A 15,161-nucleotide genomic window follows, 5' to 3' on the forward strand; every position below is an offset into this window, starting at 1 on the left:
GGGGCGATGGGGGGGGGGTGGGGTGGGGTGTGTGTCACCGCCCCTCCCCCCGCGCATTTTGGGGCCTTTTTTAATAAAGCCGCGATTTTTTACAGCACGGGGGGAGGGGCGTGGTTAATTTAGGGGGCGTGGTTAATTGGGAGGGGTGTGCTCCCGGCTGAGGCGGGACTCGAACCGGCGGCCCGAAGGGGGGGGGAAACGCGGCGCCGCCATCTTGGGAAGGTCAGGACGGCGAGCTTGGGGGGGGCGCGGCCGCCATTTTGAGAGGGTCGCGGCCGCCATCTTGGGGAGGTCGCGACCGTGTTCTCGGGACGGCTCGGCCGCCATTTTGAGAAGGGCTCGGGTGCCATCTGGGGGCGGGCCCGTGCCGCCGGCCGCGGGGGAGGGCGTGGTCAGAGGCGGAACGGGCGTGGCCAAAGGGGGCGTGGCCGCCGCCGCCATGAGGCCGCCGGAGGCTCCGGCTCCGCCGCCCGGGGGGATCCTGCGGCGGGGGGGGCGCGGGGGGGGTCCCCGCCAGGTCAGCGCGGGGGGAGGGAACCAAAAATACGGGGGGGGGTGTCACTGTGCCCCCCCTCCCCCCTAACTCCTGTCCGTCCCCCCCCCAGGTTCGCTTCGAGCTGAGCGCCGCGGTGCACGCCGGGAAGGAGGAGGAGGAGGAGGGGGGGAGGGGCCCCGCGCCGCTGGGGACCCCCACCCCCCACAGCAGCCGCGGGGGGGCGCGGGGGGGGGAGGCCCGGGCCCCCTTCGACGCCCCCCGGGCGGCCGCCGCCCTCCTGGGCTGCTCCTTCGCCGCCCGCTGCGCCGTGGGGGGCGGCGGCCGGAGGTGAGGGGGGGGGGAAGGCGCGGTGGGGGGAGGGGCGGGGGGATCCCCTCCCCCCCCCCCGCCCCGTCTTTAACCCAAATCCCCCCTTTTTCACCCCCTTTGGCAGCCATGAACGTGCCCCCGGCCCAGCGCCTCTACCGCGGCCTGGTCAGCCTCAGCGTGCCCCCCGCCGGGGCCGCGCAGGGGGGTCCCGCCCCCCCCGCGCCGCCCCCCAAGGTGAGTCAGGCCCCTCCCCCCAGGGCCCCCCCGCACCCCAGGGTGCTGACGGGGCCCCCCCCCCACCCCCGCAGGGTCCCGGCCCCGAGGTGGAGGCGCTGGCGGGGGGGGCGGGGCGGGGGGATGGGGGGCCCTGGCTGCCCGCCCCGCCCCCCCCCGCGCCCCCCCCGCCCCCCCCCCGCCCCCCCGCACCCGCCTTCCTCATGTACCGCAAGCTGCAGCAGTGGGGGGGGGGCTGAGGGGCGCCCCCCCCCCCCCATTACCCCTCCCCCCGCAATAAATCCTTGTTTCCAACCTCTGTGTGTGGGGGTGGGGCGGGTCACGTGGGGGGACCGGGTCACGTGGGGAGCCCCCCCCTCTTTTACCCCCCCGCTTGGGACACCACCCCCCAGCACCCCCCGGGGGGCGCTGCCCCCCCCCCCCCCCCCGGTCGCTATGGAAACAGGAGGAACCATTGGGGACGCGGAGGGGGGGGGGACAGGGCACAGGCCACGCCCCGGGGCTGCACCACTGGGGGGCGGTGTGCAAATAACCCCCCCCCCCAAAATGGGGTGACGACCCCCCGCCACGTGACACCCCCCCCCCCCCAAAACACGACCCCCTGCTGACCAATCGCCTCCTTTATTCCCGGGGCCCCCCCCCCGGCCCAGATCAAACCACGGCAAACGCCCGGGGGGGGGGAGGGGAACATCCTGCAATTGGGGGCGGGGCTCACGCGCAGCCCCTCCCCCCCATTTGGCATCTGGTGGGGGGAGGGGGGAAGCCACCCCTCCCTCTCCTCCCCGGCGGCACTGGGGCCCCCCCAGATTTCAGGTGGGGGAGGGGCTCAGGGGGCGTCGCCTCGTCCCTTGTGGAAGAGATAGATGGGCCGCTGGAAGCCTGCGGGGGGGGGGGCATTGTTATGGGGCGCCCCCGGGACCCCCGCAGCTGCCCCTCCCCCCCAAAACCCCCACCCCCCCACAGATTGGGGCCCCTCCCCCCTTCCCAAGGACCCACGTGGCTGGGAGACCCCCACCCCCCCAAACCTCAACCCCCTCCAAAATCCCCCAAACGCCCTAAAAAAACCCCGCACCCCCCCCCAAGAAACCCCATGAACCCCCTGAAACCCCCCAATCCCTCCCACCCCCCAAACCCCTCCCAACCCCCCCCCCAAAAACCCTCAAGCCCCCCATCCCTCCCAACCCCCCCCCCAAAAATCCCCCAAAACCCCCCACGGCCACAAAAAACCCCCCCAAAAAAACAACCCCCCCCCCAAAAAACCCCACAAGCCCCCCAAATCCCTCCCCAACCCCACCCCACCCCCCAAAACCCCCCTAAGCCCCCAAACCTTCCCAAAAATCCCCCAACCCCCTCAAGACCCCCCAAAAAAACCAACCCCCCCCCAAAAAAACCCCTAAGCCCCCCAATCCTTCCCAACCCCCTCTACTCCCCCCCAAAAAAACCCCAAGCCCCCCAAAACCCCCCAAAAAACCCCCACAAGCCCCCCAAATCCCTCCCCAACCCCCCCACACCCCCCAAAACCCCCCTAAGCCCCCCAAACCTTCCCAAAAATCCCCCACCCCCCCAAAAAACCCCTAAGCCCCCCAATCCTTCCCAACCCCCCTACTCCCCCCCCCCCAAAAAACCCCAAGCCCCCCCCAAAAAACCCCCACAAGCCCCCCCCCCCCCACCTTTGGCCGCGTGCTGGGGGGTCCCCAACAACTCGTAGCTGTCGAACCCCACTTCGGGGGAGGTGAGGTAGGAGGGGAACTGCTCGGGCCGCAGCCGGATCCGCTGGTAATTCCTGTACGTCGTCTCCTTGTTTCGGGGGCGAGGGGGCGCAGAATCAGCGCCGAGCCCCTCCCCCTCAAACCCCCCCCCCGCCTCCCCCCCCCCCGCGCTCACCGTCAGCCCCTTGCGCTTGCGGTAGGAGGCCCAGGGCTGGGGCTCGAGCAGCAGCAGCCCCCCGGGGCGCAGGTGCCGGTAGGCGCGGCGGAAGAGGCGCTTGAGGCCCTCGTCCCCCCAGTTGAGCTGCACCCACTTGGTGAGGGAGAGGCACAGCACCACGTCGAACTCGGGGCGCTGCGCCGCCACCGCCTCCTCCCGCTCCGGCACGTAGTTCCCCTGGGGGGGGGGGGGGGGATGGGGGGGTTATGGGGGGTGGGGGAGCACCCGCGCTGGGCCCCGGTGGAGGGGGTGGGGGGGTACTGAGGGGGGCACTGAGGGGCTTTGGGGGGGCCATGGAGGGGTCTGGGGGGTGTAGGGGGGGCACTGAGGGGGTTGGGGGGGGCCACTGAGGGGTCTGGGGGGTGTAGGGGGGCACTGAGGGGGTTGGGGGGTGTGGGGGGAGCACTGAGGGGGTTGGGGGGTGTAGGGGGCACTGAGGGGTCTGGGGGGTGTAGGGGGGGCACTGAGGGGGTTTGGGGGGGCCACTGAGGGGTCTGGGGGGTGTGGGGGGGGCACCGAGGGGGTTTGGGGGGGCCACTGAGGGGTCTGGGGGCTGTAGGGGGGAGCACTGAGGGGGTTGGGGGGCACTGAGGGGGTTGGGGGGTGTAGGGGGGGCACTGAGGGGTTTTGGGGGGCACTGAAGGGGGCACTAAGGGGGCTTGGGGGGGCCACTGAGGGGTCTGGGGGGTGGGGGGAGGGGCACTGAGGGGGTTGGGGGGGCACTGAGGGGGCTGGGGGGTGTAGGGGGGTGTATGGGGGCCACTGAGGGGTTTTGGGGGGCACTGAGGGGGGCACTAAGGGGGTTTGGGGGGGCCACTGAGGGGTCTGGGGGGGCACTGAGGGGGTTGGGGGGGACACTGAGGGGTGTAGAGGCGCTACTGAGGATGTTTTGGGGGACATTGTGGGGCATTAATGTCTTTTGGGGGGCACTAAGGAGTTTTGGGGGGACATTGGGGGGCACTGAGGGGCTTGGGGGGGACACAACCCATGCTGACCCCCACTGAGGGGGTTTGGGGGGGCATTGAGGAGGTTGGGGGTCCCCCCACCGAGGGCTCTGGGGGGCCCCACCTCAGACCCCCTCGGGGGCGTGTCTCCTGCCTAGCCCCGCCCCTTCAAGCCCCTCCCCCTTAGCCCCACCCCCCCGGCTCCAACCCTGGGCAGGAGCAGCCTCTCCCCCTCCCGTCCCCCCCAAAACCCCGTCCAAGACCCCCTCGAACCCTTTGGGACCCCCAAAACCCCTCATATCCCCCCACAACCCCACCCGAGACCCCTCAAACCCCTCGTGTCCCCCCAAAACCCCACCCCAGACCCCCTCAAACCCCTCATGTCCCCCCAAAACCCCACCCGAGACCCATCAAATCCCTTGTAACCCCCAGAACCCCCTTGTGACCCCCAAAACCCACCCACGACCCCCTCAATCCCCTTGACGACCCCCCGACACCACTGTGGTTCCCCCAAACCCCGCCCCAAGACCCCCTCAGACCCCTCGCGACCCCCCCCAAACACCACCGTGTCCCCCCGCACCCCCCCGCTCCCCGCTCACCGTGACGAAAACGACGTTGTGAGGGAAGTCGGCGGCGCCGGGGCCGTCGGGGGGCAGGCGGGGGGCGGCGATGGGACCCCGACTGGCCAAGAGAGCGGTGGGGAAACCCTTCCGCCCTCCGCCGCCGTTCCCCGCTCCGGCCGCTTCCGCTTGGATCTCCTCCGACAGATAATGCCGGATATTCTGCCGCGCCGAGCGGATCAACCCCCCGTCAATGTCCAACCCCACCACCCGGGCGGGTCCCCAACGTTTGGCGATGCTGAGGGTGAGGTGTCCCACGTTGCACCCCACGTCCAACACCTCCTTCCCCGCGAACCACTCGGGGCGCATGGCTCGCAGCCGCCCGTCCTCGCAGTCGGGGTTGCGGTAACCGTAATATTTGCAGTAATTGCCGTATTGAAATTTCCGAACTTGGCGCCGCTGACGCTGCTGCGGGGTTTTTCCGGGGGGTTTGGGTTTTTCCGGAGGGGGGCGGGTTCCTTCCGATTTACTGCAAGTCCGTCGACGTTTCCGATGGCGGCCGGCGGCGGGGCAGGCGGCGGCGCATGGCGGCGGGGTGGCGGCGGGGAGGGCGTGAGGGCAGGCGGCCTCGTCGGTGGTAGCGGCGGCGGCGGTGACAGCGGCGGCGGCGGCAGCGGCTCCTCCTCGCTGCTGGCCGCGGTGACGGTGGCGGCGGCGGGCGGTTTTGGCGGGAGAAGCCAAACGCAGCCCCTCGCCGGGAGCGTTGAGGCTGAGGGGGTCGGTGATGTCGCGAGGGACCAGGATCTCGACGGGGTCGCGACCGCGGGCGGGGAGGGGGGAGGACTGCGGGGTGCGGGCGTTGAGGGCCCGGCTCACCTCCTCGTCCAACAGACTGTTGAGGTTCAGGGGATCGAAGATGTTTCCCCCCAGCAGGAACTCGGAGGGAAGCACCGGGCCGCACTCCGAGGCCGCCCGGCGACGCCGTTTCCACGCCGGTTGCTTGGCCCCGCAGCTGCTACGCCGCTTCCCTCCTCCCGCCGACCGAAAGCCGTTACGCGGCCGCGGAGCCTCGGCGGCGGCCGAAGCTTCTTCTTCTTCCTCCTCCCGCCTACCGGTAGCGGAGGAAGATGAAGAAGGAGGCGGCGGCACCAGGAAGGCCTCCGGCTCGGCCGCCATTGCGGACCCGGACCGCCCCGCGCCTGCGCGCTGAGCCCCGCCGCCGCCGCGCATGCGCCGCCGCTAGGGGGTGCTGTGGGGGGGGGGAGCGGAGCGGGGCCCCTCCGCGCCCGCCACCTCCCGCCCGCGATGGCAGGAGCGCGGCGGCCCGCCGGGCTTTATATAGGGGGTGGGCGGGGCGACGCCTACCCACACCTCCCGCGAGGGGGCGGGGAGAGCGGGGAGCCAATGGGAGAGGCGGCGGCGGGGGAGGTGGCCAATGGGAGGAGGCGGCGCGCGGAGGGGGGGAGGAGGGAAGGCAAGGAGGGGGGCCTGAGGGGGTGGGGGTGGCCGCGGCGAGTGCCTGCGCGGATGGCGCAAGCGGAGCGGCGCGTCCCCGGGGAGGCGGCGGGGGGAAGCGGGGAGCGGGGCGGGGGGGAGCGGCTGCGGGTGACGGGGATGAGCGGAGCGCGGCGGGGAGCGGGGGGGAGGGCGGCGGGGAGGCGGAGCGGGCGCGGTGCGGGCGCCTCAGGTGGCGGCGGGCGGGGGGGGGGGTGTCCTCGCTCCGCGCGGGGATCGCCGGGAGTTGGAGTCCGCGGCGCTCCGCGCATGCGCAGCGGCGGGAAAGCGCCCCCCTTCCCCCTATGGCGCCTGTCTCCTCCCTCCCCGCTCCCTCACGCGTCATCTCTCAGCTCATGACGTCACAGCCTGGCAAACCACACCCTCCCCCCCCCCCCGCCGTTAACGGAGCGGCGGGGACCACGTGGGCAGCCGCATGGCTGCCGCCGGCCCGCGCGCATGCGCGGGCCCCGCTCACCGGAGCCGCTCTCACCCCCTCCCCTCCCGCGCATGCGCGGTCGCCCCTCCCGCCCGGGCGTAGAGTGCGCGTGCGCAGTAGTCCCCCCCCCGCGCGCGCCGCGCTCTTTGCCCTGCCCTCCCCGGCGCGTGCGCATTCCCGCCCCTCTCGCGCGCCGCGGGAAGGCGCCAAGGCGGGGCGCGCGCCGCGAGGCTGCGGTTTTTGAGGTAAAAAAACCCTGAATCGGTCAAACCGACCCTCCCCCCCCCCGCTTTACCTCACGAAAACGCCCCCCCCCCCCGCCCCCCGCACCTCCTCAATCCCTTGCCCGAGCCGCCCGGCAGCGCGGCGGCGCCGCCTCAGCCGAGCCCCGCCGGGGGGGGGGGGGGCGCTCCGCACCTTTCTGCCTCTTTATTATCGCTTTTTTTAATGTTTTTTTCTTGTTTTTTGTTGTTTTTTTTTTTTTCCCCAATCTCGCAGGCCCCGAAGCGCCAGTGGCAGGAGCGGGAGGCCCGGGTCCCCCCTCAGGGGCACTTGCGCTCCACGCACTGCTTCCCCCCCTCCTCGTACTCCTGCTTGGAGATCCACATCTGCTGGAAGGTGCCCTGGGGGACGGGGGGACACGGGGGGGGGGGCGGTGAGGGACCCAGGCAGCCGGGGACCCCCCCCGCCCCGCCGCCGCCCCCCCAACTCACGAGGGAGGCGAGGATGGAGCCCCCGATCCAGGGGCTGAAGCGCCGCTCCATGGTGCTGTTGCTGGCGATCAGCTTCAGGCGCATGCTCTGGGGGGGGGGGGGGGGGGATCAAGGGCGTGGGGGGCAACTGGGAGCCACTGGGGGCAACTGGGAGACCAGTCTGGGTCCCCCCCGGCCCCCCAAAATCCCATGGCGGGGTTGAGAGTCCCCTTCCAAAATGCCTGGGTGCCCCCCAGCCCCTCAGAATCCCATGGAGGGGAGTGAGGGTCCCCTTCCCAGACACTTGGGTCCCCCCCAGCCCCCCAGAATCCCACAGAGGTGGTTGGGGGTCCCCTTTCTGGATGCCTGAGTCCCCCCCAGCCCCCAAAATCCCATGGGGGGTCGCTGTCCCAAATGCCTGGGTGCCCCCCAGCCCCCCAGAATCCCGCATAGGGCGTTGGGGGTCCCCTTTCTGGATGCCTCTGTCCCCCTTAGCCCCCCAAAGTCCCACAGGAGGGGTTGGGGGTCCCCTTTCCAGACACCTGAGTCCCCCCCAGCCCCCCAAAATCCCACAGAGGTGGTTGGGGGTCCCCTTTCTGGATGCCTGAGTCCCCCCCAGCCCCTCAACGTCCCATGGGGGTCCCCTCCCCGGACGCCTGGGTGCCCCTGTCCCTCACGGGAGGCGTCTTCTGCGAAAGCTCCCGGTTGAGGCGGTCGGTGAAGCCCTGCAGCAGGGTGTTCCCCCCGGTGACGATGACGCTGCCGTAGAGACCCTGGGGTGGGGGGGACATGACACGAGGGGGGTCAGGGTGTCACCGCGTCACCGCCGCCCCCCAAAACGTCCCCCCCGCATCCCCGGGGACTCACCGGTCGGATGTCGATGTCGCACATCCCGATGCTGGTGGTGACCACGTGCCCCACGCCCAGCATCGTGTTCCCCGAGAGACCCTGGGGGGGATGGGGACGGGGGGTCAGAGGGGTCCCCCAAAACCCCCCGGGGTCCCCCAAACCCCCCGGAACCCCCCCAACCTTGACGTTGGAGGGATCGAAGAGCCCCTCGGGGATGCGGAGCCGCTCGGCCCCGTAGTCGGTGTTGTAGCCGTTGGGCATCTCGTAGTGAACCGTGGGCATCTGGGCGGCCACCCTGGGGGGGCGAGGGGGGGTGATGGGGTGGGGGGGGGACCCCAAAACCCCCCCTAAGCCCCCCCCAACCCCCCCCCCCGCTCACTGTTCGTCGTAGGGGGAGTCGGAGACCTGCAGCACCGAGGCCTGGAAGTCCTGGATCACCTCCTGGGGGGGGGGGCACAAAGTGATGGGGGGGGCTGAGGTGTCTGGGACCCCCCCCAGGGACCCAGACCCCGCTCCCACAGGGGAGCCAGGGCTTTGGGACCCCCCCAGGACCCCCCCAGGGACCCAGACCCCCCTCCCACAGGGGACCCAGGGGTTTGAGACCCCCCGGGACCCCCCCCAGGGACCCAGACCACTCCCTAACTGGGGACCCAGGGGTTTGGGACCCCCCAGGACCCCCCCAGGGACCCAGACCCCTCCCTAAGAGGAGGCTCAGGGGTTTGGGACCCCCCCAGGGACCCAGACCCCTCCCTAAGAGGGGACCCAGGGTTTGGGACCCCCCCAGGGTGCCCCCAAGGATCCAGACCCCCCTCCCATGGGGCACCCAGGGGTTCAGGACCCCCCCGGCCCCCCCCCCCCGCCCCGCCCACGTTGCAGGTGAAGTTGTGCCAGGACTTGGAGACCTGGGGCAGCTTCTCCTTCTTCTTCCAGTTGGGGGGGGCCCCCTCCCGTACCGGCTCCTGGGGGCGGGGTGTCAGGTGGGGGGCGGGGCTTGGGGTGGGGCACGCCCCATCCCTCTTGTGGGTGGGCCGGGGTGATGGGGGTGCCCTGAAGGGGGTGGGGCCTGGGCAGGGGCTGGGCCTAAACGGGTGGGGCCTGTGGGCAGGCTGGCCCTGAGGGGGTGGAGCTAAGGGGAAGGGGTGGAGCTAAGGGGGGTTGAGCTAAGGGGAAGGGGTGGAGCCTGTGAGCAGGCTGGCCCTGAGGGGGTGGAGCTAAGATGAAGAGGTGTAGCTAAGGGGGCAGGGCTAAGGGGAAGGGGTGGAGCTAAGGAGTTTGGGCTAAGTGGAAGGTGTGAGGCTAAGGGGGTGGAGCTAAGGGGAAGGGGTGGAGCTAAGGGGGTGGACCTAAGAGGGAATTGCTCCTAAGGGGGTGGAGCTAAGCAGAAGCCCCCCCACCCACCCACCCAAGGGGCAGAGCCTAACACCTGCCCTCTCTTTCTCCGATAGGCTGCTCCCGGGTGGGCGTGTCCTTCGGCAGCCCCGCCCCTACCTTGGCGGCGATCATGTAGGGCGGCACGATGTCGATGTTCATCTCCTGGAAGAGCTCCCGGCACTGCATGGAGATGAAGTCCCCGGCCAGCGGCGACTTGACGATGCCTGCGGCAGCCAGCGGTGAGTCACCGCGAGGGCCCCGCCCCGCCCGGCCCCGCCCACGCCCCGCCCCCTCACCTTGCTGGAGGATGTAGCCGTCGTGGACAGGGATGGCGGTGGTGTGGGTGGCCCCGCTGTCCAGGACCAGCCCCGTGCTGCGCCCGTTGGCGAAGCTGGGCCGCCACCGTCAAGGGCAGCGCTAACGAGGGGGAGCCCCGCTAACCGGGGGCGGCCGGCTAACGAAGAGCCGCGGCCGGTTGCCCTGCCTGGCGCTCACCCAGTCCTCTGGTGAGGCGTGAGCCCCCGCCCCCAGGCAGATGCTCAGCCAATCAGTGGGCTGACGAAGGCCTAACGACCCGCCCGGCCAAACGAAGGGCCCAGCTGCCGGCTGACGAGCCAGCCCAGCAGCGGCTCAGCACCCCACCGGCCACCCCCAGCCAGCCCCTCCTAGCCACCCACCCACCCCCACAGCTAACTAGCCACCCACCCACCCAATCAACCACCCAATCAACCACCCAACTACCCCTCAACCCACCCAATCACCCCCTACACCCACCCAACCATCTCTAGACCTACCACCCACCCACCCATCCACCCCTAGACCCACCAACCACCCACCCAACCACCCAACTACCCCTAGACCCACCCACTCAACCACCCACCCACCCCAGGCCCACCCAACTACCCCTCAACCCACCCAACGAACTACCACTACACCCATCCAGCCACGCCCTCCCCCCACCCAACTGTCTCTAGACCCACCACCCACCCACCCAAGCACCCAACTGCCACTAGACCCATCCAACGAACTACGCCTAGACCCACCCAACCACCCCCTACACCCACCCAACTACCCCTACACCCACCTGACCACCCAACCAACCACCCAACTGCCCCTCAACCCACCCACCCACCCCTAGGCCCAACCACCCACCCAACTACCCCTCGACCCACCCAACAAACTACGCCTACACGCACCCAACCACCCCCTACACCCACCCAACTACCCCTAGACCCACCACCCCCTACACCCACCCCCCCAGCTTCCCCTGCCCCCACGCGGGAGGTTGTGTGGGCACCCTGGGGGGGGGTTGGGTCGCCCGGTGGGTGACGGCACCGGGTGACGGGGGGATACGCGGTGAGCACGGCCGTCTTGCAGAGGAAGAAGGCGGGGATGTTGTAGTGCTCGAACATCAGCTCCGTCAGCTTCTCCCTCTTGGCCCGGGTGTTCCACTGAGGGGCGCGGGGACACCGTGGGGACACCGGGGGGACACCGGGGGCCACCGTCGCCGCGGTGGGGGGGGACACGTGGTTGGGGGAGGGGGGCGGGCACCTACCGGGGCCTCGGACATGAGGACGGGGTGGAGGCCGGGCTCCGACTTGACGTGCTTCCCGTAGGTGTGGTCCAGGATGGCCTGGAAGCACTCCCAGTCCTCGACTGGGGACGCGGGGACGGTGAGTGGGGGCGTGGGGGGGGGCGCGGGGGGCGGGGAGGGGTCCTGGGGGGCTGGAGAGGGGGCGGGGCTCTAGGGGCGGCCCCACGGGGTGACCCCAATCTTCTGGTGGCCCCCTGAGGTGACCCCCAAGCCCGTGGTGGCCTCCATTGGACGTCCCCAACCCCGTGGTGGCCCCCTGAGGTGACCCCCAAGCCCATGGTGGCCCCACGGGGTGACCCCAATCTTCTGGTGGCCCCCTGAGGTGACCCCCAAGCCCATGGTGGCCTCCACTGGATGTCCCCAACCCTGTGGTGGCCCCCTGAGGTGACCCCCAAGCCCATGGTGGCCCCACGGGGTGACCCCAATCTTCTGGTGGCCCGCTGAGGTGACCCCCAAGCCCGTGGTGGCCTCCATTGGACGTCCCCAACCCCGTGGTGGCCCCCTGAGGTGACCCCCAAGCCCATGGTGGCCCCACGGGGTGACCCCAATCTTCTGGTGGCCCCCTGAGGTGACCCCCAAGCCCATGGTGGCCTCCATTGGACGTCCCCAACCCCGTGGTGGCCCCACGAGGTGACCCCCCACCCCCTGAGATGCCTCCTACGGGTTCCCCGTGGCCCTGCAGGGTGTCCCCCCCCTGTGTCCCCCCCGTGTCCCCCCCGCGGGTCCCCACTCACTCATGCCGTTCTTGAGGGGCGAGAGGACCTCCATGCCCTCGCGGGCCACGTGCAGCGCGTTGGTGTCGATGTAATAGACCTTCCCCCCCTTCTTGTCCTTGTCACCGTCCAGCTCCAGGGCCACCTCCTCGGGGGACAGCAGCCCCACCGTGGTGGGGAAGTCCGCCTGGCCCCGCCCCCGTCACCACCAGCACCACAGGGACGCGGCGGGGGGGACGTTGGGGACGGCGTGGCCACGGAGATGTCGCCACGATGGGGACGTTGGGCTGCGGGTGGTGGCCTCGGGGCCACCATGGCGATGCCACCACGATGGGGACGTTGACCTGAGGGTGGTGGCCTCGGGGCCAGCGTGGCCATGGCGATGCCACCGTGATGGAGATGTTGGCCTTGGGTGGTGGCCTCGGGGCCAGCGTGGCCATGGAGATGCCACCACGATGGGGACGTTGGGCTGCGGGTGGTGGCCTCGGGGCCACCATGGCGATGCCACCACGATGGGGACGTTGACCTGAGGGAGGTGGCCTCGGGGCCAGCGTGGCCATGGAGATGCCACCACGATGGAGATGCTGGCCTTGGATGGTGGCCATGGGGACACGGGGACACCGTGGCCATGGGGATGTCACCGTGGTGGGGACATTGGCCTATGGATGGTGGCCATGGGGACACGGGGATGGCCTGGCCATGCCACCACGATGGGGGACGTTGGCCTGAAGGGTGGTGGCCTTGGGGACAACGTGGCCATGGAGATGCCACCACCATGGGGGACGTTGGCCAGCGGGTGGTGGCCTTGGGGACATGGGGGCGACGTGGCCACGTCACTACGATGGAGACGTTGGCCTTGGAGGGTGGTGGCCTTGGGGCCAGCGTGGCCACGGAGATGCCACCACCATGGGGACGTGGGGACGGTAAGGGGACGCCACCACGACGGGGACGTTGGCCTTGGATGGTGGCCGTGGGGCCAGCGTGGCCATGGCGATGCCACCACGATGGGGACGTTGGCCTTGGATGGTGGCCGTGGGGACATGGGGGTGACATGGCCGCGTCACCACGACGGGGACGTTGGCCGGCGGGTGGTGGCCTTGGGGACAACGTGGCCATGGCGATGCCACCACCACGGGGACGTTGGCCTTGGATGGTGGCCGTGGGGCCAGCGTGGCCACGGGGACGGCACGCAGCGCGGACGGCGGCCTCGTCCCTCCGGAGGGGACGTGGGGGTGACGCGGCGGGACGCGCGGCGACGCGGCGGCACCCACCTTGGGACAGTCCTCCCCGGCGTAGCCGGCCCGCACCGAGAAGGAGCCGATGTCGAACACCAGGGCCCCCACCTCATCTGGGGGGGGGGGACACACGGTGACACCGGGACGGACACGGCGACACCGGACGGACGGACGCCCCCCCTCCCCCACCCCCCCGGACCCCCCCCCCCGAGGCCCCGCCTCCCCGAGGCCCCGCCCCCCCGTCGTGGCCCCGCCCCTACCGCCGCCGTAGACCCCCCCGCTCATGGCGGCGGCCGCCGTTCAGCACCGGACAGCGCCCGGCGCCGCTGTGGGCGTGGCCTGCGAGGCGGCGGGGCGGGGGGGGGGGGAAGCGCGGCCAATCAGCGCCCGCCCTCCGGCGTGCGCGCTGATTGGCCGGTGCCGCAGACAATGAGGGCGGCTTAAAGGGGCAGGCACGCTTTTACTTCCTCCCCCCCCTGCCCCCGCGCCGGGACACGCCCCCTTGGGGCGGGGCACGCCCCCGGACACGCCCCTTTGGTGTGGGATGGCGGGGGCGTGGCTTAGCTAGGGGGCGTGTCCCTCCCCCGCGTGGGCATGGTCTCCACTGTTATCGCCTTCAGTGCTGAACCCCGCCCACTGCACCCAAGGGGCGTGGCTTCCCCGACCCTCTGCATGCAGGGGGCGGGGCTTCCTCCTTTAACCCGGGGGCTTTGCCGTTAGCCCCGCCCACCGCGCCGAGACTTCACGCCCCCAGGCCCCGCCCACTGAAGAGAAAAGGGGCGGGGCTTGACGAGGTGTTTATTAGAGGGGGAGGGGTGCGGGGTGGGGGAGGGGCCTGTAAACATTCTGCCACTCTCAGTAGGGTTGGGGTGGGGGGGGGGAAGGGCTCATACCCCTCCCCCCTTACATTCAACAGCGCCACCCTCGGTGGGGGAGGGGTTGGCACGTGGGGTGGGGGGAGGGGCGGGGGCTCCGGCCTTACTGCTGGGGGGTGGGGGAGGGGCTGGGGGGGTGAGCTTTTTCCCCGTAAAACGCCCAAATCGGTGAGGGGGGGCGGGGGGAGGGGCGGCGCCGCCCCGGGTTTTGCTTTAAAACCAACAAAACCGAAATCGCCCGAATTCCCCCTAAATCCGCCCCTCCCCCTCCCCCCCCCCCGTCACAGCAACACACTGCGAGGGGCGGGGCCTGAGTGGAGGGGTGGAGCCCAGCCAGAGGCGTGGCCGGGAGGGGGCGGGGCCTGGCTGCCCCCTATGGGGGCTGTAAACACGGCCCCGGGGGGGGGGGGGGGGGCCTCATGCAATGGGTCCAGCTCCGCTATGGGGCGGCTCTGGCCCCCGCCGGGGGGGGGGGGCGGCTCTGGCCCCCCTCGCCGTGGGGCCGCTCGGACCCGGCCGTGGGGCAGCGCCGTGGGGCAGCGCCGGCGCTAAGGGGCAGCTGGGGCGGCCGTAAGGTGCTCCGGGGGGTGCTGTGGGGCCAGGGGGTGTTTGGGGGGGCCCAGGGGTATTTTGGGGGTGTTTGGGGGGTCCCGGGGGGTTGGGGGAGTTGGGGGGGCCCTAGGGAGGTTTGGGGGGTCCCTGGGGGGGGGTTAGGGGGCCGTGGGGGGAGTTTGGGGGGCTCCGGGGGGGGTAGGGGGCCCTGGGGGGTTGGGGGGCCCTGGGGGGATTAGGGGTCCCTGGGAGGGTTTGGGGGGCCGCGGGGGGGAACACGGGGGGCATGGGGGGACATTGGGGGATGGGGGGCACAAGGGGGGCAGCATGGGGATGGGGGGGCAGCATGGGGACTTGGGGGACACTGGGGGATGGGGGGGACGGAGGGGGCATGGGAAGGGACACGGGGGGGGGAACATTGGGGACACGGGGGGGACGCGTGGGGACAGGGACGCGCCAAGGGTGACGGTGCTGCGGGGGCACCCGGGGAGGGGGGCACGGGGGAGGGGGGCGCCCCCCGCCCCCTGCGTGGCCCCCCCCCACTCGAGACCGAGGTTGAGGGCCTCAGCCGCCATCGCCAGGATCGGGCCCCTCGGCGGGGGGGGGGGGGGCGGGGGTGTCTGGGGTGGGTCAGCCCCCAACTGCCCCCCCCCGCGACGCCCAGCCCCCCTGGACCCCCAACTGCCCCCGGGACCCCCCCACCCCCCGAAAGGGACCCTCGGACCCCCCCCGGGACCCCCCGCTCACCCAGGGGCCGCTCGGGGGGGTTCTTGGGGGCGCTGGGGGGGTCCCGAGGGTGCGGGGGGGGCGCAGGCGGGGGGGGCAGCGGCCCGGTGGTCCCAGCCCCCCCCAGCGCCCGAGTCCCCGGGGGTGGGGGG

At 71.6% G+C, this 15,161-nt stretch overlaps 3 protein-coding genes and 1 long non-coding RNA gene across 5 annotated transcripts; 2 read left to right on the forward strand and 2 right to left on the reverse strand.

Moving 5' to 3' along the window:
* Positions 1-34: 34 nt before the first annotated feature.
* LOC148052994 (uncharacterized) lies at positions 35-1,319 on the forward strand. Its single transcript, XM_087777776.1, has 4 exons — positions 35-517; positions 606-823; positions 930-1,039; positions 1,114-1,319. The coding sequence occupies exons 1-4, from the start codon at positions 440-442 to the stop codon at positions 1,317-1,319; spliced, it is 612 nt and encodes a 203-aa protein (XP_087633902.1). The 5' UTR covers positions 35-439.
* A 325-nt stretch (positions 1,320-1,644) lies between these two features.
* On the reverse strand, positions 1,645-5,782 carry MEPCE (methylphosphate capping enzyme). Of its 2 annotated transcripts, XM_087777819.1 has the most exons (4): positions 4,509-5,782; positions 2,924-3,142; positions 2,710-2,836; positions 1,645-1,918 (listed from the first exon to the last, which is right to left on the reverse strand). In XM_087777819.1, the coding sequence occupies exons 1-4, from the start codon at positions 5,697-5,699 to the stop codon at positions 1,866-1,868; spliced, it is 1,590 nt and encodes a 529-aa protein (XP_087633945.1). In that variant the 5' UTR covers positions 5,700-5,782; the 3' UTR covers positions 1,645-1,865. The 2 variants fall into 2 exon arrangements, with proteins under 2 accessions (XP_087633945.1, XP_087633946.1); XM_087777820.1 differs by lacking the exon at positions 2,924-3,142.
* A 730-nt stretch (positions 5,783-6,512) lies between these two features.
* LOC148052996 (uncharacterized) lies at positions 6,513-9,516 on the forward strand. Its single transcript, XR_015709058.1, has 3 exons — positions 6,513-6,647; positions 6,901-7,020; positions 9,389-9,516. It is a non-coding gene; the product is annotated as an uncharacterized LOC148052996 (long non-coding RNA).
* ACTL6B (actin like 6B) lies at positions 6,888-13,560 on the reverse strand. The gene is made up of 14 exons (XM_087777822.1): positions 13,117-13,560; positions 12,893-12,969; positions 11,643-11,808; positions 10,870-10,970; positions 10,668-10,765; positions 9,611-9,705; positions 9,432-9,538; positions 8,813-8,902; positions 8,323-8,384; positions 8,124-8,238; positions 7,962-8,042; positions 7,772-7,867; positions 7,116-7,202; positions 6,888-7,025 (listed from the first exon to the last, which is right to left on the reverse strand). The coding sequence occupies exons 1-14, from the start codon at positions 13,139-13,141 to the stop codon at positions 6,945-6,947; spliced, it is 1,281 nt and encodes a 426-aa protein (XP_087633948.1). The 5' UTR covers positions 13,142-13,560; the 3' UTR covers positions 6,888-6,944.
* Positions 13,561-15,161: the final 1,601 nt, after the last annotated feature.

This window comes from Nipponia nippon, unplaced genomic scaffold, assembly GCF_047370975.1.
Source record: "Nipponia nippon isolate SJK-2023a ecotype South Korea unplaced genomic scaffold, ASM4737097v1 scaffold_41, whole genome shotgun sequence".
NCBI lineage: Eukaryota > Metazoa > Chordata > Aves > Pelecaniformes > Threskiornithidae > Nipponia > Nipponia nippon.

What these genes read in the sequence shown, in the direction of transcription:
- ACTL6B (XM_087777822.1), bottom strand. Translation starts at nt 13,141, where the DNA reads ATGAGCGGGGGGGTCTACGGCGGCG. An exon ending in CCGGGGAGGACTGTCCCAAG is followed by an intron (nt 11,809 to 12,892) that starts GTGGGTGCCGCC and finishes GGGCGGGGCCAG; the next exon opens with GCGGACTTCCCCACCACGGT. An exon ending in TCCTCATGTCCGAGGCCCCG is followed by an intron (nt 10,766 to 10,869) that starts GTAGGTGCCCGC and finishes CGCGCCCCTCAG; the next exon opens with TGGAACACCCGGGCCAAGAG.
- MEPCE (XM_087777819.1), bottom strand. Translation starts at nt 5,699, where the DNA reads ATGCGCGGCGGCGGCGGGGCTCAGCGCGCAGGCGCGGGGCGGTCCGGG. An exon ending in GCAAGCGCAAGGGGCTGACG is followed by an intron (nt 2,837 to 2,923) that starts GTGAGCGCGGGG and finishes CCCCGAAACAAG; the next exon opens with GAGACGACGTACAGGAATTA. An exon ending in CCCCCAGCACGCGGCCAAAG is followed by an intron (nt 1,919 to 2,709) that starts GTGGGGGGGGGG and finishes CCCCCCCCGCAG; the next exon opens with GCTTCCAGCGGCCCATCTAT.
- LOC148052994 (XM_087777776.1), top strand. Translation starts at nt 440, where the DNA reads ATGAGGCCGCCGGAGGCTCCGGCTCCGCCGCCCGGGGGGATCCTGCGG. An exon ending in GCGGGGGGGGTCCCCGCCAG is followed by an intron (nt 518 to 605) that starts GTCAGCGCGGGG and finishes TCCCCCCCCCAG; the next exon opens with GTTCGCTTCGAGCTGAGCGC. An exon ending in CCCCCGCGCCGCCCCCCAAG is followed by an intron (nt 1,040 to 1,113) that starts GTGAGTCAGGCC and finishes CCACCCCCGCAG; the next exon opens with GGTCCCGGCCCCGAGGTGGA.